The 21,705-nt window shown below is 37.1% G+C and overlaps 2 protein-coding genes across 8 annotated transcripts; one reads left to right on the top strand and one right to left on the bottom strand.

Moving 5' to 3' along the window:
* Window positions 1–35: 35 nt before the first annotated feature.
* On the bottom strand, window positions 36–15,550 carry LOC113762721 (DExH-box ATP-dependent RNA helicase DExH11). Its single transcript, XM_027306294.1, has 23 exons — window positions 15,288–15,550; window positions 13,641–13,898; window positions 13,160–13,420; window positions 12,970–13,038; window positions 12,737–12,812; window positions 11,779–11,984; window positions 11,462–11,569; window positions 10,964–11,065; window positions 10,607–10,807; window positions 10,323–10,433; window positions 8,552–8,619; window positions 8,007–8,391; window positions 7,551–7,706; window positions 7,351–7,461; window positions 6,583–6,636; window positions 5,455–5,712; window positions 4,595–4,704; window positions 4,143–4,296; window positions 3,158–3,614; window positions 1,983–2,197; window positions 1,653–1,891; window positions 561–687; window positions 36–376 (listed from the first exon to the last, which is right to left on the bottom strand). Exons 1-23 carry the CDS (start codon window positions 15,420–15,422, stop codon window positions 164–166), a joined length of 4,074 nt encoding a protein of 1,357 aa, XP_027162095.1. The 5' UTR covers window positions 15,423–15,550; the 3' UTR covers window positions 36–163.
* A 2,221-nt stretch (window positions 15,551–17,771) lies between these two features.
* Window positions 17,772–21,695, top strand: LOC113783761 (serine/arginine-rich splicing factor SR45a). Of its 7 annotated transcripts, none has more exons than XR_003464427.1 (7): window positions 17,772–17,886; window positions 18,688–18,710; window positions 18,791–18,865; window positions 19,021–19,132; window positions 19,753–19,902; window positions 20,034–20,137; window positions 20,326–20,389. XR_003464427.1 is itself a non-coding variant. In XM_027292008.1 (7 exons), the coding sequence occupies exons 2-7, from the start codon at window positions 18,688–18,690 to the stop codon at window positions 21,134–21,136; spliced, it is 1,005 nt and encodes a 334-aa protein (XP_027147809.1). In that variant the 5' UTR covers window positions 17,772–17,886; the 3' UTR covers window positions 21,137–21,695. The 7 variants fall into 7 exon arrangements, 6 of the variants coding, with proteins under 6 accessions (XP_027147809.1, XP_027185807.1, XP_027147840.1 ...); XM_027292008.1 differs by lacking the exon at window positions 20,034–20,137 and adding an exon at window positions 20,529–21,695 and having other exon boundaries at window positions 18,818–18,865; XM_027330006.1 differs by lacking the exon at window positions 20,034–20,137 and adding an exon at window positions 20,529–21,695.
* Window positions 21,696–21,705: the final 10 nt, after the last annotated feature.

Genomic DNA, 21,705 nt, shown 5'->3' with positions numbered 1-21,705 from the left:
ATTCTCAATAAGTTCATCCTAACAAGTAGATCACGAATACTAAAAAATCTCAAACTCTAACTAAAAAAATCAGCCAATTCATGGTGATGACTAGTGTACAAGAAGAGTCCATTTACATGTATTGGTGATTGGCACAAATCAAGGCCTTTCGACTTCAACAAGGTTACAACCCTGTGACGTACAAGCTAGCAGCAAAGACAATGTCGCGCTTTATGGCATTCGAAGCAGTTTCCATTTTCTTGTAAAGGGCAGAATTACCCATGATCGCAGCAGCATTTTTAAATTCACGGCATGTCTCATCCAATCTAACTATGGTCCTGACTATCAAACCTTCAGGAACATCAGTGAGTTCACAAATATCAGCAAATGGAGTGCCCTGGCAAAAGAAAAGCAGATCACATTCAGAAGTTTCTGAGAGGAGAAGCAAGAGACTAATTAACGAGAATGGTTTAAACAGGCATGTAAAGAAGAATTAGGGCAGAGTGCATGCCCCAACCCTCCCCTCCTTAAAAAAAAAGGAAGGGGTGGGGGGGGGAGAGAGAGAAACAGACATAGCCGACCTTTGCCCATTCGTAAACCACTTCAACGAGACCAAACTTGAGATTCTCCCGAGCATACTCTTCTGGATCGATCTGTATTTTGAAGCTTGCTTGAAGTTGACCTAGCCTTATTGCTGTATCGTACAATCTGGGTTCCAGGGAAATGAAATGAACATACAAGTCAAAGTAAAAATGAGACTAGAAAGTCTTTCTACTGGAGACAACTACATCAACAAGGTTACAGTAAGGTTTGGGAAAAAGCAAAACCAATACATATAATTATATAAATCAATTTAGACCCCAAATAACAAAAAAGAAAAAAAAGAAGAGGAAGACGATGATGAAGGGAAAGAATTGACATATCTTTCATTTCTACAACGCCTCAGCATTAGGCGGACCACAAATCTTAACAAGCAAAGTTCGAGAGCAAATGGAAGAACATTTCAAGAAATAACCACCACAAATGAATTCCTGCAATTAGCAACTTGGCCGAACTTTGAAACTTTTTATACTGAGACATCAACTTATTTCAAGACATTAAGGCATGGTAGAAAGTCAGTTTTTTTTTTCATTGGCAGAATGTTAATTAACCAAAATCTTGTAATCCACCGGAAAAAAGTATTTATGGAAAAGGGATGACAATTAGTATATGCAAATCTTAAGAAACCCCTTAACCATTCAGTAAAATCCTTGTTGACCAGATCATCAAACTCTAAGCATTTTACTTAAGGTCCCTAGTTCGACTATCACGCCCTCCTCTTTCGCATTTGGAAGCTTAGAGTCTCCCCTTGAACCAAAAAATAAAAATAAAAATAATAAAAGCAAAAATGCATTTTGAAACCATACAAGGGCAAAACCCCTGCACCAACTATAAGAACAAGTTCCTGAGAATACTCCAAGCTCATTTGATAAAAAATTACATGGGGACATTAAAAAGCTTTGGATACTATATTGTGCTAGTTTCTGCACAGATCCAAAGAACTCCGTTTTCTTCATAATCTACCCAAAATAGCATCCACTTAAAAAAAGAAATGAGATACTAGAAGTGTTACGAACAAATCCTGGTGGTGGTGGGTTGGCCCGGGGGAGGAGGATGAGAGTTTAAAATGTTACCTCTTACAAGCCAGAGAAAGCTTTGGTGTAAGAGAAGGTTCAGAGGTATTTTTCTGCTGAAAGACAAAGGCAGACATAATTGCCACAGCTTCTTCTGGTTCCAAGTCATCGAACTGATTCTCAAACAAGCACTCAGTGCATATTAATTCCTCCCCAGAATTCATTTCACAAGCAACACGGCCTTTTATTTGAACCACAAGGTCAGCATCTACACAACCGATTTCCTTCAAAACATCAATCTGCAAAGATATGCATTATTTGTAACAGGCTAATCCAATTCTAAGATCATGCATGCCAAATCCGCATTTTGCAATGCAAAACATCACATACCCGACCCTGAAAATCAGGCATTTGCTGCAGTGCTTCATCTGACATTTCGAACTTCAAGGCATTGACTTCCTCTCTGTGCCGCTTCAATTCACGGGCTAACTTAATATGCTCCTCCAATTTGACACATCCGTGGCATTTATTTTGTGCCATCTTTTGCAACAAAATGTTCAATTTATGATAAGCTTTAACAACATCTAGGTCTTTCAGCTTCAGATCTGTTACACAATCCCATCAGATGCAAAGCTAGGGGAGAATAAGAGAGCCTAGAAAGAAAGCAGATTATTTTTAAAAAAATAAGAGCATAGCAAGATTGGTGCACATTTCTCAGATTTTTCACACTTGTTATGGATTTAAACATCAAATCTTCTAATTTCCAACTGAAAGAAGACAACACAAGTTAACGAGGCGATAAAAACTGATTCTATTTATCATCTGTGCCAGAATGGTAAATGCACATCAATTTCCACCCTCAGCACCCTAATGCTAACAACCAACAGATCATGAAAACCATAACTCACAGAGAGTAGATTTGAGGCCAATTAACTTCCTTCAACATACTTGCATATGAGTCAGCCTAAGTCTGAAGCTGGCAGAAGCCACTTTGTCAAAAGTGTCTAGCACTAAATTGCAAGATGACAATCTTATAAAACTAGCAGATACTCCAAGGCAACATACCTGTCCATTGTTCCAGGGGATTTACATGTCCTAATCATCTGTAGATGATGTGCATCACTGACAAAACAACTTAATTTTTTAAATACTCTTCAGTTCTATCAAGTACTAAACCAGTTACTGGTATTATACTACTCAAACCACTATTTAGCAACTGGAAGTGACCTACAGAATTTTCCTGGAGGAAACCAAATCCATTCATATGATAATCTTAGACTTGCAAAAGCATTCCCAGGCAGTCACGTGATGGTTATATGTTTTTTTTCCTTATAATTCTAGTTTGGGCAAACAAATATAATAGAGAATAACTATCTGTGAGGATTTATTATTGTCAACAAGAATGATATATCCACACCCCCCAGAAATAGCAGTTGCACATAGATCTTGTACTCCACAAGCATTTTTCTTTCAATAACCAAACAGGTGAGACCAATGATAAATGACAACCAAAGTCCAATTAGAGGGTACTGGTGACCATAAGCTTAAACAGTTCACTTACAAACCTTTGACTGGATCTAGAGGTGGAGGGTACTTATTTCCATCAGATTTCAATAACAGCAGCTGCTGTACAGTATTCGAGTAGGCTCCAGCACTGACATCTTCCAGAAGTCGAACTTGATCAATCTTTATTTTGCAATTGCATATTGAAAGGAACTCTTTGTTATCAATTCCTCGAACTTCATAATTCATCCCAGCAGCAGTACCACGATGAGGTAATTTAATGTTGACAACACCTGAACCTCTCCGAGAAGTGACTGAAGAATAATAATCATCCTCCAGACCACGTTTTGACTTAGGTATCAATATCTGTAAACCAGCACCTTTATCATCCTTCAAGTTGCTACTATCTGATGGGTTTTGCAATGTCAAAGGCAATTCAGGCATCAGCACAAAAACTATGTACTGCTTATTGTTAGAAGAAGGTGCTTTCACAACAACGCCTAGCAAGTGATCCTGGGCCTGCCAGATGCCAATGGAATGGAAAAATGTCAGCAAATTTTGGAATGCTGCCACACTCATGTGATCCAACTAATGTTACCCCATGAGTTAAAGATCTATTAAACTCGGCCAAAAATCATTGTTCCATTAGAAAAAGCAAATGACCTGTATCTGTCTCATTATAGCTAAGCAACTTTAAGCCACTCATGAATAACAAATTTTGTCAAGGCAATCCGGAAAGACAACCAAAGATTTGACTAAAACCTGATTTCAAGCATCTATCAAAAAGGTAAAACAATCAAGTCCAAGAATCTAGTAACTACCAGTGATGAGGCATAAGTGGTCCTGGGCGTTGAGTCCTTAGGACTTGAAACTCATGCACGGCAACAGATTGAATAACATCCAAAAAAAAAATTACCTTTCTAACAAGGAACTATGAAGACAATCAACAAATAGAAAGGAGGGAACAAAATTCTAAAGGATAACAGAGAAGGATACAAGTAGTAATTTTCACCACAGTGAAGGTAAGAACTAGGAATGTGAACTTACTGACTCTGATTTTACAACCACCACTCTTCCAGGACTAAGATAATGCTGGGAGCCAGGGGACTGCATGACTGCCTCCACTATCTTGGTGCTATGTGTGTCAGCTTCTGAGGACATCTCGTAGTACTCCTCTATTGCTGGTTCACCCTTTATGCATCTAAATGCAACACAGAAGTTTATTTAAACCCTATATAAAGTGGCACAAGTGATGCACTTGCAAGGAAGGTACACACATGTGATCATAGTCTTTAATTTGCTCACAACAGAAAGGGGGGGGGGGGGGGGAGGATAGCATTAATAATGCATATATATGGTATTTACAACGAAAACTAAGATAGGCACAACCACATTATTTTCCTGGCAAGGGTTGGCAATGAAACAAATGCATGCAAAAGAATATCTAAATAGCCCTAGTTGCAAAATTTCTGCCATGAGACTCTTCGCTGTGTCCTTACTCAATAGTTTTTGTTTGCTGGGCAAGCTTTCGCATTAGAAGTTGCTGTTTCTCGGGAAGTTTTTTCTGAGCATGGAATTCAGCAAAACTTCTTTTTAGCATATCCTCCACCTGCAATTTTTTGAAACAGATAAGCAAATTTAACCTATAACCACTACTGAGAAATAAAGCCATCACCCAATATCCCAAACTACTAACCAAAAAGCTCAATCCATGTACCCAATAATGTACCATTCCAGAAAAAATCAAGCTGATGGACATAAAATGTTGGCTTTAGATGGAGGTCCATTTTAGAGCTAACAGTGAGATATTATCAACCTATCATGTAAAATTTGCCAACTGTTAAAGAATGTAACCTACATATCTCCTAGATCTTGATATTCTGCCAATGATGTACAGGACTGACCACAGCACAAACCAATTCTATTAACAGTGCCCTAACAATCTACTCATAAAAGAGAAACTTAAAATTTAGGCTAAAGCTAAAATTTCCCTGCAGTGTCATTTGGGCAATGGCTAAAATTTTCCTGGACATGTCATTCAGTTTGCATAAACTTTGAAGCTATTCGCTCAATTGTACAGGAATTAGAAGTTAAGCTCTGCTGCTGAGATAGTTGACTAGGAGGAAATCATGAACACAATTGGCCAATAATGGCAAAATATCACACAAGGGGAAAATATGAAAAGAAAATTTGCCAATTGAAAGTGTACTGGCTAACATTGCAATACTAGCGATTCCTATTTTCTATTATGACAGATCTTTATGTATTTGTATGTGTCAACAAGAAACTGGTTAAAGCAGCAACTTCAGTGAGGACACATCTATTACTAATAACCTTGATTAAGTAATATGTTATATACCTTCAGTTCTTCAACACGGAGGAGATGCAGGATCATGATATAGGTCAGTCGAAATTGAGATTCAAGCCTAGTTGGCCTACCAACTATCACAGGCTTTAGATCTCCCTCATCGGGGATTTCATCACGACACATGACAATAACTGTACCAGTCTCATCCAGTCCTCTCCTCCCAGCACGACCAGCCATCTGAGTATACTCTCCTGAGAGTAACTGTCTAAATTCCTTGCCATCAAACTTCCTTAAAGTATCAAACACCACCTGCCAAATAGGTAATGTACATGGTCAATGATCCACCAACAGGGTCAGTAAATGCACACACAGAGTGAAGTAAGAAGAGAGACTGTTTCACAAATCCATACTAATTGGAAGAGTAGTAGATCCTACAGATCGAATTCCTTAAGAATGAACTCCACCAAGGTAAGAAAAAGAGCGCCAAACTAAATCCGTATTTTAATGGCCATTGATTTGGTTACATCCCAAACTAATCAAGCCACCCTCCTATCAAACCCACAGTTCAAATGTTGTGGATCCAAAATCCTTGTCATGGCACTGGGCAACAATCATTTATCACAAACAATCTTTAAAACAAATTAAACCTGGATTTGAGTTTGGATACATAGTTAGATTTAAGGGTAACATCAGCAATAAAAAATTACCACAATTTTTTAGGGAGCTACAGTAAGTGCGAGATTTACAGTACACAATTCAACAGAAAAAGCTTGGAAGTATTATGCAATTAGAAACCCGCCATGTACTAACGGATAAGTAATTACCTTTGAAGCATGGGTGACAAATGAACAGAAAATTACAGAGTTGACTTAGAACCAATGCTTGGCTATGTTACCATGAACAACCTGCTACCAGACATGTGTAATTTACTTCTATGGGAAGTGTGGAAGCAAATTCTCTAAAGCTATTGACTTACAGATCAAAACTGCTTCTCAAACAACAATAACATGCAAATAAAAACATGAACATCAGAAAAGTAGAAGTAAAGACAAGAACTATACAAACTTTAAGGGTCAATTAACGGTACAACAAACCAGCACACTTTAAAATGCAGTCAAATGAAAAATTTCAGGAAGATAAATGTAATTTTACCAATAGCAGGAATGGATGTTCACTTACTGTCCTTGCAGGGGCGTTCACTCCCATTGCAAATGTCTCAGTTGAGAATAAAACCTGTGGAAAGAAAATAGTTTATCCAAATGACACCCCAACCCTGCCTGAGAAATAAACAGCGAGCAGTGACGCCAAAAACAAAAATGTCATAATTAACCTAAGCCACCGTCAAAGATTTCAGCAATCTGTAAGCTTTCAAGAATTTCATCATCACTTGGGCATCATTCTGTTATTACGATCCCTCCCACCATACTGATAAGTAATCAAAGGTAAATGATTATCCAAGAAGATTTCTTGTTCTACTTTTGCTCATCTACATCCTAATTTCACTCGAGGCAAAATGCTCCCAAGTTCATATCAATAACTACTTTATCTGGATTTTCGAATCTTTAAACATTTAAGCAATAAAAGAATTGGAAATTTTGATAAATGTTTGACAATCCTTTTCTTTGTGCTTTGCACATATTAATAGTTCACAAACTACTCAATACTTCTTGCATTGTCTTCTCAATATGCAGCACTTCTTATTTCCTTTAACAGTTACCAAATAACTTCAAAAATTATATTTTATATCTTCAAAATCGCCTAGCACCAATTTGTAGATCTTGATCTGTCAACCAATGTCTTTAGTATCCCTGCTAATTTTCTGGTAGGACACCAGTGTCCATAGTTGATCATCTAAGTTGGCCTAATTTCTGGGATCAAGCAGTGAATAACATGCATGCAAGCAAACCACTGGTAAAGAAACTATGCTTCTACAAGTAAACTACTTACCTTGACCAAACCACGACAGAAAAGCATTTCAACTACTTCCTTGACAATTGGAAGCAGTCCAGCATGATGCACACCAATGCCCCGGTGAAGAAGGCTTTGAACTCTGACAATCTGTATCACTAAAAGAAGTTTTTGAACTCTGAAAAATCTGTTAATAACACGTTGGATATACAGGTAAAAGGTTTCCAATTATACAGCACCTGTGGTAGGTTCCTATCGGACCCCTTTAGCCGTGAAAATGCTTTATCACAGAAGATCCGAATCTCACTTTTCTCCGAACTAGTTGTAAGGTCAGTTGTGGTCATACTATCAGCTGATTTATCACACCGATTCTTTGAGAAACAAAACATAACCACCTGAGCAGATGAATTGAGGTAAAAAGAAAAAAAAAAACTCAATTAGCAGTTATGCTCAAATTTAGCCTGACCACTACTGCAAACTATACAAGAGAAAAGTTGAATTTATTTGATCGCATGCATTTAAAATCAGCATGTGATAATGAGACTTTCTTACTGACTAGAAAAGAAATTATCTGGAATATTCTAATTAAAATTGATTCTTCTCTACTTGCACTATGTGACACCAACAGCATATAAGTTCCTTATAATCAAAGATATACTCCAAATTCTATATAAAATCCAAATATTCACACATACAGGTAACAAGGATTTCTTTGACAGCTTGTTAATCAGCGATAGCCACATTGTAGCCTCTGATCTCCTCAACCCTGTATTAGGGCCAAGGCCATTGTTCTGGTTTCCCCAGACAGCCCGAGAGTTCCCTAAGTTCTGGGATCCAGAATGCCTGGTCTGTTTTCCCTGATGAGAACTTTCATGCCTGTGAGCTCGAGCCCTATTATTGGATGGAGAAGACCCAGGATAAGATCCAGCTCCACCAGCAACAGCACTTGTGGTCTTCCTCTTACTAGCATCTTTGGCAGCTTTCAGTCCTTTAGGCACAAACTCTTCATTTTCACAGACTTTGTAAAGCTCTCCAGAATAAAAGAGGTGGTGCTCCAAAGGGACAGGTCTCTTTGTTGTCCTGATAAACAAAAAAAGTCCCATAGAGTAACTTGAGAAAACTCTAACTACCAAATATCTCAATCTGCTAACCTAAGGGGAGCACAGGGAATGAGAAAATGAATTTAACAATGATCAAGTTTGTATCATGTGTGACCCATTAAAGAAGAGATGCTACTAACCCAGTCACACGAATTTGCTTTTTCTTTGTCCGACCAATCCAATCAGCAAACTCAATTGTATTTGGTACCTAGAAAACACAATTCAATACATAGACCACATTGAAGTGTGAATAGCAGAAAAAAGGTTCAAGGAACATTCTACAGAGATAAAAACATAAAATCTCTTCTGAGAGATCTCAGTTGACAAAACTAAGCACCACGCAATGCACAATACTTAACAGAGAAGATCAATTAAGGCTTCTCATTGGAAACTGAGTGTTGCAAAAGCAGTTTCCAGAAAGAGCATTTTTTCACATGCCAAGGAGAAGGCTATCTAAGGCCAAACCATCAGCAGAATTTGACATACGCTTGCCATTTTTCCATTGAAGCATCAAAGTCGACAAAAGTTTTAGAAGAAGTCTATAAAAGCTAAAGGTGGATCAAGAAGCAATCTTCCTATCTATCATATATATTAAAAAAAAATGAAAAATCCATGTGAATCACAAATAAATATTGAAGAAAATCAAGCAACCTCAAGGAAAAATGTACAGTAATTGTTACTTAAGCTTACAGTTTTTCCACATTTATTCACCCTGTCTTCTTCTTTTGATAGGGTGGGTAGGGTGGTATATAAGATAGCAGAACATTAAAATGTTTATGTATCATGTACCATATAAGCTATCTTTTAAAATTTCTATTTGTTCAAACATATAAACATTCACCTTTATTTGAAAATAACACAATCTACTTAGCACTTGTATAACTTCAGAAACAAAGGATAAAATCACAGGCCTCACCTAACCTTTCATACAACATGATAAGAGTACTGGCATCTAAGCTTTCCAGGTGCAAAAATAAGAGGTAAAGATACAAAAGTAACAAACCAGTACATTTCCGAACCAAAATTTCCTCCTCAAAAGAAGTTATCAAAAATAGGAGCTCAGTTGTTGATTATATTGAAGCATTTGGAAAATTTTTCTAGCTACTTTATAATGAAAAGCTGGAGATGTCAATACTATTCAAGAATTTTATCTTCCTTAAGAGGCTATTTACTGCATATCTAGGTTCTTTCTGGATCTCCGGAAATATGGCTGCATTGCAGTTCAGCAGATAAATTTGCTTCCATGGTAACAGGATCAAACCTAAGCAATATTGATAGCAAGTAGCAAACTTTTGATTGACACCATAAACTATCAACAGATAACTTCCTTCTGCAAAATTGCAGAAAAATAAATTGAACATAGACCTATTGAACCCGCAATCTTAATCTTAATGCACACTCCAAAAGTGCCCTGAAACAAGGCATTTAAATGCACAATTATTATAGAATCTAGCCAATACTAGTTTGAAATTTCATTTTACAGGGTTAAGGAGAGGTGAGCTACCTGTACCTCAATAAAAACCATCATAAACAACAGCTCATTTATTTTATTGATCACAACATAGCCAGGCACTAACAGTTTGAAATTCCATCCACATGGCAATGGAGAGCTGAGACACTTGTACCTCAATAGAAACCATCATAAGCAAGACACCTCATTTTATGCATCATAAGCCACAGCTCACATATAAATCTTCACCTATTCAACTCTACTTATCTACCACGCACTTGAACCTACTTATAACGTACAGTATGAACAGCTGACAATATATTGACACATTTGTGCAGCAAGTTGACAATTTTGCAAGTGATGAACACAATAACATTAGGGATAGAGTTAGAAAACTCGTTCTTTTCTATAAAATTGTGTGAAATTATTAAGTGCAAATCAAAATTGACACCAAGACATACCGTGGCTGAGAGCAGGACAAAGTTAATATGCCTGGGGAGCATGATAATAACTTCTTCCCAAACAACACCTCTTTCAACATCATTCACATAATGAACTTCATCAAATATTACCTATCCTTCCATTTCAATAACAACAAAGAAATAAACAATTGTCAGGAGAATAACTCGAAAGGAAGTAAAGCTTACAACAGCAAAGGAACACAAATTGACAGAAGGGAAAAAAATCCGCCACATATACTTTTCACACAGTGTAGTGCTACAATGTTCTAGCAGTTTAGACTTACCCATTCTATGTCACGTATGATGTCAGCACCACGATAGAGCATTGATCTCAATATCTCTGTAGTCATGATAAGACAAGAGGCCTCTGGCCTCAAACTGACATCACCAGTGAGAAGACCCACATCAAATTTCCCACAAAAGTCCCTGTACTTTTGGTTACTGATGGTCTTGATGGGAGCAGTATATACAGCTCTCGTGCAATGCTGCAAAACATCAGCAAGTCAAGTTCTTCAACAGGAAAGCAGAGCACAAATTAGCATAAGGTGCTTTACAAATATCAGTCCCCATGATAGACAAGAAGCAGTCCTTGTAATAAGAATTAAGGGGTAACATAGCACAAGTTGCCAAAAACGTCATACTTTTGTTGCCAAAGCAAATGCATACTCTGCAACAACTGTCTTTCCAGCAGATGTGTGAGCTGCCACAAAAACAGAGTCTCCCCTTTCAAGATAATAGATGGCCTGTAATTGACACAGTTCAGAATCAAAACTACTTCTACTGCAAAGAAACAGTCTTTCAAGAATTACACCGTTAACTGTGTTAGAAAACTTTTTGCTTAGTTAAGGAAAAAAAACCTCTTCTAGGAACTTGTTCCGAGAATGAGCTAGCTTACAAATAAGTTAATTAAAAATGAGACCAAACTAGTCCTCCCAGTAGTTGTCCACAAAACAGAGTTTTATTCTTCAGTTAAAATGTTTATGTTCAGAAGAAAACAGAATCTATTCAAAAAAACTGCTTAAATAGTAAATACAGAAGAGGCTTTAACTCCTAATCTATGAATCCCAGTGTATTCAACCACAATAATTATAAAAGAAACGTGCATACAAAAGTAAAAATGAGTTATCAAAAACTATTACCTCCTTTTGGAATGGATCCAATTCGAACGGAAAATTAAGTGCCATGTCAGGAACAAGTTCATGAAACTGTTCCACTATCTTTCCACTGGCTCCACTGACAACCCATGCCTGCAAGTATTTTATTCAACAATTTTGTCAAAGAAAAGAATAGTTTCAATTGTTCGACATTTACATATCTTTTCATTTTTTACTTGAGCAATGCACCAGCAACCACACCAGGTAGGACTTCACCAAGAACATTACAGGCGATGCTTTCATATTTACAAAGTTCACATAAGAAAAATAAGCAGTTCAACGCCACTCTGATAAATCTCTACCTTTTTTGGCTGTTCAATGCTACCATCTTGATCTCCATTGAGGATTGTAGTTGTTGCTTGTAATTCAGCAGACAATACCTCATCCAAAACAGATGATTCAATCTTTGCAATATTACTGGCCACTGAAGAATTATCTACGTTAGTTTCTGACTCTGATTCAACAGAGCCTAATTCTTTTGTTTCTACTTGGACCTTTGATGTGTCACCTACATACAGTATCACAAGCATCTCTGTGTGAGAGAGAGAATGAAAGACTAAGAACCAAAGTGAGGAGAGAGGGGGGGGGGGGAGAAGAGCAAATAACAAGCTCAAAATTATGATCTTCAGTTCTAAAGCTTAAATTGGTGTTCACATAAAGAGGAGGTCAGCATTCATGTTTCCACTGAATCAATGTCAAACAGAAGTTTAGTAGTCACACGAACAAATATACGCCCTAGAAATGCTTTAATCAATATTTCCACATTGATGGTCAGATAACATGACTAAATTGGCCACCAGATTGATGCATAACTTTTTTCGAGATTAAAAGACACAGCATAAAGGCTTCCAATTTTTAGGGATCACTTTGGAACCACAATGTATAGAGGTTTACCTGAGCAAAACGCATCAATAAAGAAGTTGGAAAGACTACTGATCAGGTTTAAGAATATAATGCTGAATTAAGTCCAAAGCTGTATACTAAATTCACAGAGGGTGGATATAGTTGGTATTTTCTTAAATATTTCAGATTCTATAAACTTATTGAGGACAAGACAGAAACTTTTCTTCAGAGCTTCAGATTTTATAGATGCTCCAGATATCTAAGGTCAGAGTAGAACATGTCTCTTTTTTAACAGGTAAAGTGAAGCAAGGTAATGCCCAGTAGCTTGAGTGTTCAATAACAAGATCTTTTCCAATAAATTGCACTTCAAAAACAGGACCAAATTAGAACCAGAACATTGACTTGTGGAATACTGACCATCTGCAGCATAACATGACACATCCTCTTCCCAAGCTTTTCTAAACAAGTCATCAAACTGCAAAGACAAATCATTCTGCAGATAACACGGAAAGAAGATAATTTAACAAGAAAGAAAATGAAGTAGAAACAATTATCATTTAGGTTCAACAAGTCATGCAACCCCAAGCATGCATGCCTAAAGAATCACAGGCTCAACACCATAACGTATGCAATTCAAACAAAAAACTGACCAATTTCACATCTTGCACGGGCTTAACATCACTCTGATCCACAAAAACGTTCCATGAACTTGAGTGTGCCTTGATATATTAAATATACAAAGAAGACATGGCATTAGAATTAATGAAATAGCTATAGAGAATAAAACTTGCAACTTGAAGCAGAAGCTTTCCAATATCTAAACAAATCAACCCTCATTACCCTGAGATCACCTAGATCCAGACCATCCTTAAAGCTCGGCGCAATAGATTGTGCAGGACCTCCATTAAGTACCTCCCATACCCATTCACCATTGACAGCACCATCAGGAAGGATCCTCCCCAAAGAATGAGAATCCTCCAAACCACCTGGACGAAAAGGATGGCTGCTGAGGCTTCCTTTTACATAATCTTTTGCAGGTCCAACAATACGAGGCAATACACCAGAATCCTCAGCTCCTGCTGTAAGTTCTGCTATATCTACCTGCAACATAATCACAACTCAACTCCAAAACAAAGAAACATTTAGCAGCTATAATGCAACACTCAAAGGATTGGAAACTTTGAGGTCTGCTTAGGACTCGCAAATTTCAATTGAACCAAGTGAGGACTAGTTCTCAGTAACATTGTTGAATGGGATAGCAAGCTACTACTTAAAGGTGATCTACAATCAAAGGAGAAGAAGGAAGCAGAAACTTGAATACCTGTTCTGATCTAGGCTCCCATATATCATGCCCAGAACTTCTTTTTGTACGTCTAAAAGGTAATTCCCATGTTGGAATAACTATAGACCGAGGCAAAGAAGGCTCCAATGGAATTTTAGCTCTGTCGAACCAATCAAATTCCCATTGCTTTCCAGATTTTTCTGCAGAAAACTCGTCAGGATCCAACCTTGGGAGTAGATGCGTTTCCTTTATATATTCTTTTATTGATTCTGGCGTTTCCCGTGGAAATGCAGGGGGCTGAGATAAAAGAGATTGGTTTGAATGTTCCAGAATTACTAATATACAAATCCACCTCCCCCCCCCCCCCCCCCCCCCAAAAAAACGCCGGCCAAGAAAAGAAAACCTTATAAATTGCAAGTCTAATAAGGATCATAATGGCTTTGTTAAGGAAAAAAAGCAGGAACCAACAGCTTAAATATATCCTCTCTAAAAGAACAACGATTTGACCAACCTGGGACCCTGAATAATCAGTATAAGACCACTTAGAATTTATTCTTATGCATCATAATATTTCCAACTCCTACATTTCTGTAAAATACTTTCCTTTTTTGTGGGGGAAATACATTTGTTCTTAATTACAACTGAACCATTTCCTTAGTAAAAGGCAATTATAGATCACAAAATGCAATTGAGAAGTATATATACTTAGCAACTTCCTGACAGTTGATAAAGGGAGGCCATGTAATCAAGGGGGATGCTGCATTTGAATGGTTGTTTAGCAGGATTATACGGAATATCGATGTCAAACTACAAATTCACAAACCATGCATTTTATAATCCACTTCGTGGATGAAAATACTCAAAGTGGTATGTTGGTTCCATAACTCTTTATACTGCCTCTGTCCCAAAAAGTTTGTCTCATATAACAGGTGTTTTTCTCAAAATTTTGCACAAAGTGATGTATTAGCTTTGCTTCTACTTCTGCTTTCCTCCTTGTCAACAGTCTTTACTTATGAGTTAGCTTTGAGATCTCTAGCAAATACCAATTCACTAGTAGCGGAATAGGTACACAAGCATGGGTCCAACAATCAATTTTGCTTTCAAGCATCCCTTTAACATTAATGAGTGTGCATGCTGGCCCGATCCCAATTCACTTCAAACTTCCTTGTTACCAAAAACACTAACTACTCTAGCAAACACTACCACTAAATTTACCACAAAAGCTGCTAACCTTCTATCTTTATGAGATACTGCTTTTGCAATTTTCAACAATATACTCTAAAAGCCTTCCAGTAATAAGCCCCGACATACTGTTGTCTTTTTTTTTGTTGTGTGTGTGTGTGTGTGTTGGGGGGGGGGGGTGTGGTTTCCTAGGTAAATTACCAATTGACTAGCCCGTGGGGATATAATTTCCAAAATGCGACAACTATATCACTAACCAATGCCCAACTAAATGTATAATATAATTGTCCTAAATAATTTGGCTTGGTTCTGGGCTCAACTACAAGTAGTCATATAGTTCCATGAATTAACATAAACCCTAGTTAACGAATTCACATACCATGACCAAAATTTCGAAGCTAAAAAATCACGAAACTAAAATTATTAGCTAAGAGTGGGTCTAACCTAATTACAGTTAGTTATTGTTCAGTATATGAGAAGAGTAGTTGCCAGCAGAAGCATTACGAGTATGAAATCAGGGAGTGAACTGAGAGGAGTGGACCGTTGAACCGGAGGAAGAGGCTCTATTGTGAGATGACCGCTGTGGCCGGTGAATCCAACCCGGAAAGCCATCTCTTGTCCTGCCTCGATTCGGTCCATTTTGCTTCAAAAAGTGAACTTGCGCCAACTTCTTTTGCTTTCCTGCTTGCTTGCTTTGTGCCGTGCGATTGCTCACTTCATATTCCTTCCTGGCTTCCTCCACTGGAGCGGTTTGTAGCGTTATTGTTTTGTTTTGGGTTTCGCGGTTTCAGCAGGAGAAATATATAACTGCATGTGTTCCCCAAAGTGGAAGTCCCTGGCTCGGTTGCACCTTTGTAACAGTACACGCGTTAGTCGTTCATTAATTCATGGGTAAATTGCTTATTATCACCTGTGATTTTACATAATGTCAAATGACTCCCTTGAGGTTTTCAAATAGACACAAAACTTTTCGGTCATGTAAAATGAAAAAGGAACGGAATGCACAACAGTTATGCATTTATACCAAACGCACTTTAAAAGCACGTGTGATAAAATCTTAATATTCATGCAACCTTTTTATAATTTGTATAAATATCCAATTTATAAACTATCAATTGATTTAGTATTTAAGTAACGACGTTATTAATATTTCAAATAATGACGTTACATAAGCTGTTTTTCTTCAAGCTTTCCCTGTACATAAATTTATAGAGAGTGAAGTAGGCATTTTGAAATGTTAAGAGGGGTCATATGATAATAGATGAAATCATAGGAAATCATATATAATTTATCCTTAATTCAGTTAAATTAAATCACGTCCAACCTAACATGTGAATGTAAATATTTAATAATCAATATAACTAACGCCAAAACATGTGAATGTACATAATAATGAAATATAACTAATGCCAAAGACACCCATGATGTGGGTACAATTAAGAAATGTTTCCTTTTGAATTAATTTTACATAAAATTTTCATTAACAAAGCAAACTGTAGATTTTAACTTTTTTTCCCATCAAAAAATGGTTATTATGGTGATTACAATATTTAGAGACAGTTAGACAATGGTTAAAAATAATTACACACATAATTATCTTGGCAATTTATGTTTAGATGGTAAAGTAATAAGTCACTTTAATAAGGATAAAGTTAAAAGTATATAAAGTTACAAATTGTATTTATGCACCATTTCTACTTAACTTTATTTTTCTTAAATATTATTAATACATGAACTCCGTCCACTCGTTTGATAATAGACTTTGAAGGATATTTGCTAAAAGGAAAAGGGTACGTACACGAGTTAAGAAAATAACATAGCTATGTTTGGATAGTAATTTTTTTTCAAAAAAAAATTTCGTTTACATCATAAACATATTTCATAATCTGTCTTTTATATTTCCAATCCCCTTTTTATTTCACATACATCGCATCAAAAAAAGTGTTTGGATAGTGTATTATTTGAAATATTATTTGGAATAATTACTGTAGCACTTTTTGTGATATGATGTATGTGAGATAAAAAGGTGATTGGAAATATAAAAAGGTAGGCTGGAAAATGTGTTTGTGATGCAAGCGAAATATTATTTGGAATAATTGTGGTATCCAAATTACGGTAATTATTTCAAATAATTATTTTAAATAATACTCTATCCAACCATTTATATTCCTGTTTTCCTTACCATAATGATAAGAAATAAAAGTATGAAGTTCGTTGCTTAACTGATGGGTATTGAATGAATGATTCTACACTGAATCTACTGACAAGCAACAATATTCATGTTTACTGTCCCTCACAACTTGACAATAATTATGCTTATTATCCCTCAATATACAAATTCATTAATTGGCTTTATACTATTACGTCTATTCACCGTTATGTTAAAGAGTAAAGATGAATTGACTAATTAGCTAAATTTCAGCAAATAATGTAAATCATATTTTATAATTTCCTACGGTATACCCACTGGCCAAAAGTAAAATGACTTATAATCAATAAAAAAGCGTCATATTATCAAATAACTACATATGACAGTACTATAATGATTATCGAATCCGCGAACTTTTGATAATTATTAATTTTCTCTTTTATTTTTATTTTGTATATTTTTCAAAATTGTCTACACAATTTTATTTTTATTATTTTTTTTTTTTGCAGGTAAAGAATTTTATGTTTTAAGCTGTCATTTCATGACCTATTTGGTCTTGAGGATCTTAACATCAACCGGCATCTGGAAGTCGACCCTTTTGTCTTTGGACTGGACAGATTGGGCCGTGGATTTGTTCTCGATCTCTCAAACGAAACACTTACTACAATACGTTACAGGTGACATGCCACGGACAGGCTAATTCTCCAACCGGCCCAAAATAAAACAACAACCCACAGTAAGCTGAATCAGATTTGATAAAATTTCGTGTCCGCTGCTCCAGAAGCTTCCCTTCCCACTTCAGCTTATAAGTTATAAGCAAACCCCACCCCCACCCTCTCGCCTTCTTTTACTCCGTTTCGACTTTCGAGAGAGATCTTAACGAAGAGAGAGAAATCAGAGGACTCCGCAACTTCAACAAGATTTCGAGTTCCCAGAAATAGTCTTGTTAAAACAGTTAGTTCACTTCCTTTTATCCATAGCTGGAATCTTTGCGTTAAATTTCGAAATTTGGTTATTTTCCTAGGTTAGTCATTTCTGATATTAGATCGAGATGTTTAATCTTTTTTTTTTTGTTGGGATTGAAATTTTGTGTCAATTAGGAATTCCTCGTTTTTAAATGAAATAGAAGTTTTTTGTGTTAGCATGATATGTTCTGGAATTTCGATGAGAACTAAGAATTCGTTTAGAGGTTTTCTTTTCATTCGAATTCATGGTGCATCTAGTTGCACGTGTTATATAATTGAATTTGTCAGCTAATTCCATATACCGTGCATTCAGTTTCTTGATTCGCTGAGCACTAGTGTGTGTGATGTTGGTACATTTAATTCGTTAGGAAAAGTAAAATTGCTGCAAGCTGGTTTGTTAAATGATGTTGCCGATTTGTAAAACACTCGGTATTGTGTATGCAGTATCTATATCAGATAGAAACTTGTCTCTATATATACGGAAGAAATGAAGAGAGGACTTCACGATTTCTTCCTTGAATAGTTTCAGATTTTTCATCTAAAGTTTTGAAGAAATTTGCATTTTGTAGTTGTTTGGTAGCATCTGATTCAAGTATTGTTAAGGTTGAAATTTCAGTTAGAGACATCATAGAATATTGCCACACAGTTACGGGATTAAAGTCAGCATAGTGGAATTTGCTATGCCGTGGTTGATGGTTTGTATGTCATCAAATTTCTTTAGAAATATCAATTAGTTCTCAGAGGAAATGTTTGTTTTTGGAACTGATTGTGTGTTTTTTTTCTCTTTCAGATGTCATACTCTCGGAGATCAAGGTAGGTTTGGACCTTAAAGGGATCATTGCATCCATTTCGGTATCTTAAGCATTTACAATTTTTTGGTATTTGTTCTTTAGGTATTCTCTTTCTCCTTCACCTTACAGGCGATACGATAGGTCGGTTTCAAGGTCCTTGTCAAGGAGCCGATCAAGGTGAGCATATATTCTTCTTTGAGCCCCAAATTTCTGGACAGTGAAAATAAATTGACCAGAAATTTGAAAGTCAAAACTCACAGTACATTGGCCTAAGCTGTGAATTTGATTGGAGTCTGTTTCCATAATGACTTCGTATTTCTTATCGCTTATAGAAGTCGTGATTCAAGTGATGCTGAGAATCCTGGAAACAACTTGTATGTTACGGGGCTTTCTACCCGAGTCACAAAGAGAGAACTTGAAAAGCATTTTTCAACTGAGGGCACGGTACGCAGTCTTTTGTATTTGCGCGTACCTTTATGTTTTTTAATGTTGAAATTTATGTGGATCATGCATCAAACAGGTCTTATCTAATTGTTTTGTGGTCACTGATGTTGCTTAACTAACAGAAAGGGTGGTTTTATGTGGTTATGAAATTAACGAGAAAAGAAAATAAGCACAGGAACTGGATAGTAATATGAGAAAATAATTCACCCAGTTTTTGGGAATGTTGAGAGTCATAAGGAAACATACAAGGCAACGACTTTTTAGATGAGCACATGATATGCTTTTGTTAATGTGCATAGTTCTTTCTGTTTGATCAGAGAGCTACAATAGTTTGCTAGCCTTGTGGAACAGTTTCCAATTGTTCAGAGCATGACAACTTATTCTTTTGTGGATGTATATGGTGCGTGGATTTCTCTGTTACAATGTTTAGGGAATGAATTAGGAGAACTTTGAGATCAGTTCATATCAGTTTGTACACTTCAACACTAAGGAAATTGAGTTTTGTGCTGTTAAATTGTTAAAGGGCCATTGAGACACAATATAATTGTGGTTTTTTCCCAGTGATATCTGTCCTACTGTTATGATGGACGTCTCATTTGTGTTTTATGCTTATTTGACAGGTAGAAGATGTCCACCTTGTTATCGATCCATGGTCTCGAGAATCCCGTGGATTTGGTTTTGTGACTATGGCTTCTGTTAAGGAGGCTGATAGATGCATCAAGTATTTGAACCATTCTGTGCTTGAGGGCAGGGTTATAACTATTGAGAAGGTAATCTGCCATCCCTTTTATCTTCTGAGTTGTGCTTATTGCATCATTTTCAGATTATTGTACCGTACCGTTAATATCATGGACTTCCTTTGTTATCGAGTTTGAAAGTTCTATGCTTCTCTTCCACGAAGTTTCTTTGCAAGCAGGTTAGCTGTGTGTAGCAGCTCTTCGTCAAAGTCCAAATTAACAAATCAAACCAATCACATGAAGCAAATATCAGACTCTTAACCAGAGGGTTGTATGCCCTGCATTTCTCTTTTTATATCGCAATTTACTTATTATGTTATTTGGTAGTTGTTCAAATCTTAGGCAAGTCTTGTCCTTGAATATTGCTCTTGACCAAATAAGTAGTTCCCCCCGTCTGGGATAAACCTTTTATTTATGTGATTTTCATGACCTCATTCCTTGTCTACATATGTTCAGGCCAGGAGACGAAGGGGTAGAACACCTACTCCAGGGAGGTACCTTGGGCTGAGAACTATTCATGGTAAGATGGTGGTTTAGTATGAAATTTATGGTATACAGTGATTGCATTTGGTTTTAGGATATTAAATTGCAGTTTGTGTTCTCTTAGCTTAGCCATCCTTTTTGACTTGCAACTCATTCAGTGCATCGTCGGTCTCCAGGTTGTTCTCGAAGCCGTAGCCGTTCACCTCGGTATTCATCTGAGACATATAGCAGGAGCAGAAGCAGAAGCAGATCTTACTCTCCTTACTATGGTCGTCGGTATTCATCTGGAAGGAGCAGAAGCAGATCATACTCTCCTTACTACAGTCGGCGCAGATCATATTCTCCATACTATGCCTACTACAGACGCAAGACGTACTCCCGGCCACGTTCCCCATATGGCAGGTCACCAGTAAGCAGGCGTGATCGATCTTACTCCCCCTATTACAGAGATTATTCACCTGATGATCGTTACCGAAGAAGAAGTCGATACTGTTCCATTTCACGAAGCATTTCTCCCAGGTACCGGCGATATTCAAGGAGAAGTTATTCGCGCAGCGTCTCACCAAGGTATCCAAGGCATTCAAGGAGGAGCTATTCTCGGAGTCTCTCTCCACTGCCTAGGAAGAGCTCAAGGCGGAGCTTCTTGCGTAGCCTTTCACCCAGGCGAAGGAAAGGCTGGAGGAGGAGAGTTTCTCGGGATAGCTATTCTTCAAGGAGCTCTTCAAAAAGTTATAGTGCATCTTCTAGATCTGTTTCAAGATCTGTTACTCCTACATCTGATTGACCTCCTTGTGTGTGGTTTCCCTGTTTTAGTGTCAAGCAACTGTGAAGAGTCGATCTGATGGTTTGTGTTGACTTTTTAAGCTGCTGTTCGACTCTCTCTATATTTTAGTTTCTATGTGCGACTGTTCCCAGTTTTTCGTCCCTTTTGTTTGGCAATTGTGGCCATTTTAGGCATTGAGCTTAAGCTTTTTTTTTTTTTTTGTTTATTCCCCGTGTACGTTATCGTTACTATGATCTGGGGTTATGTGGCATAGATCCAAGACTGCGGTGAGTTGGTTTATTGTTAATAGACGGGTTGAAGTCAGAGGCAGCTACCCTAAACCAGGAATGGAGTCGTGTTGAAAGCATGGGAGCGCGTCATTTCGTTTCTTAGCTGGAAAGTCCACAAACGGAATAGAATATTCTTTCAGGAACTTTCGAGTCTACATGTTCATACATGCCCGAAGGATCAGGCGCTTCCCTCGTAGTGGTGTATTTTCACATAGCTTTTATATGCATTTATATTTGAGAGGGCAAAAGTTGGATTTCTGGATTTCTCAGTGCAACTATCATTTCATGAACTACCACGAG

This window comes from Coffea eugenioides, chromosome 1, assembly GCF_003713205.1.
Source record: "Coffea eugenioides isolate CCC68of chromosome 1, Ceug_1.0, whole genome shotgun sequence".
NCBI lineage: Eukaryota > Viridiplantae > Streptophyta > Magnoliopsida > Gentianales > Rubiaceae > Coffea > Coffea eugenioides.
This window is presented reverse-complemented; position numbering and strand designations above follow the sequence as displayed.

Coding starts and splice junctions, on each gene's coding strand:
- LOC113762721 (XM_027306294.1), bottom strand. CDS start 15,422: ATGGACCGAATCGAGGCAGGACAAGAGATGGCTTTCCGGGTTGGATTC. Junction 13,039..13,159: donor TGGATCTAGGTGATCTCAGG/GTAATGAGGGTT, acceptor TAATATATCAAG/GCACACTCAAGTTCATGGAA. Junction 11,570..11,778: donor GCATTGAACAGCCAAAAAAG/GTAGAGATTTAT, acceptor AAATACTTGCAG/GCATGGGTTGTCAGTGGAGC.
- LOC113783761 (XM_027330006.1), top strand. CDS start 18,688: ATGTCATACTCTCGGAGATCAAG. Junction 18,711..18,790: donor TCATACTCTCGGAGATCAAG/GTAGGTTTGGAC, acceptor TTTGTTCTTTAG/GTATTCTCTTTCTCCTTCAC. Junction 19,133..19,752: donor ATTTTTCAACTGAGGGCACG/GTACGCAGTCTT, acceptor CTTATTTGACAG/GTAGAAGATGTCCACCTTGT.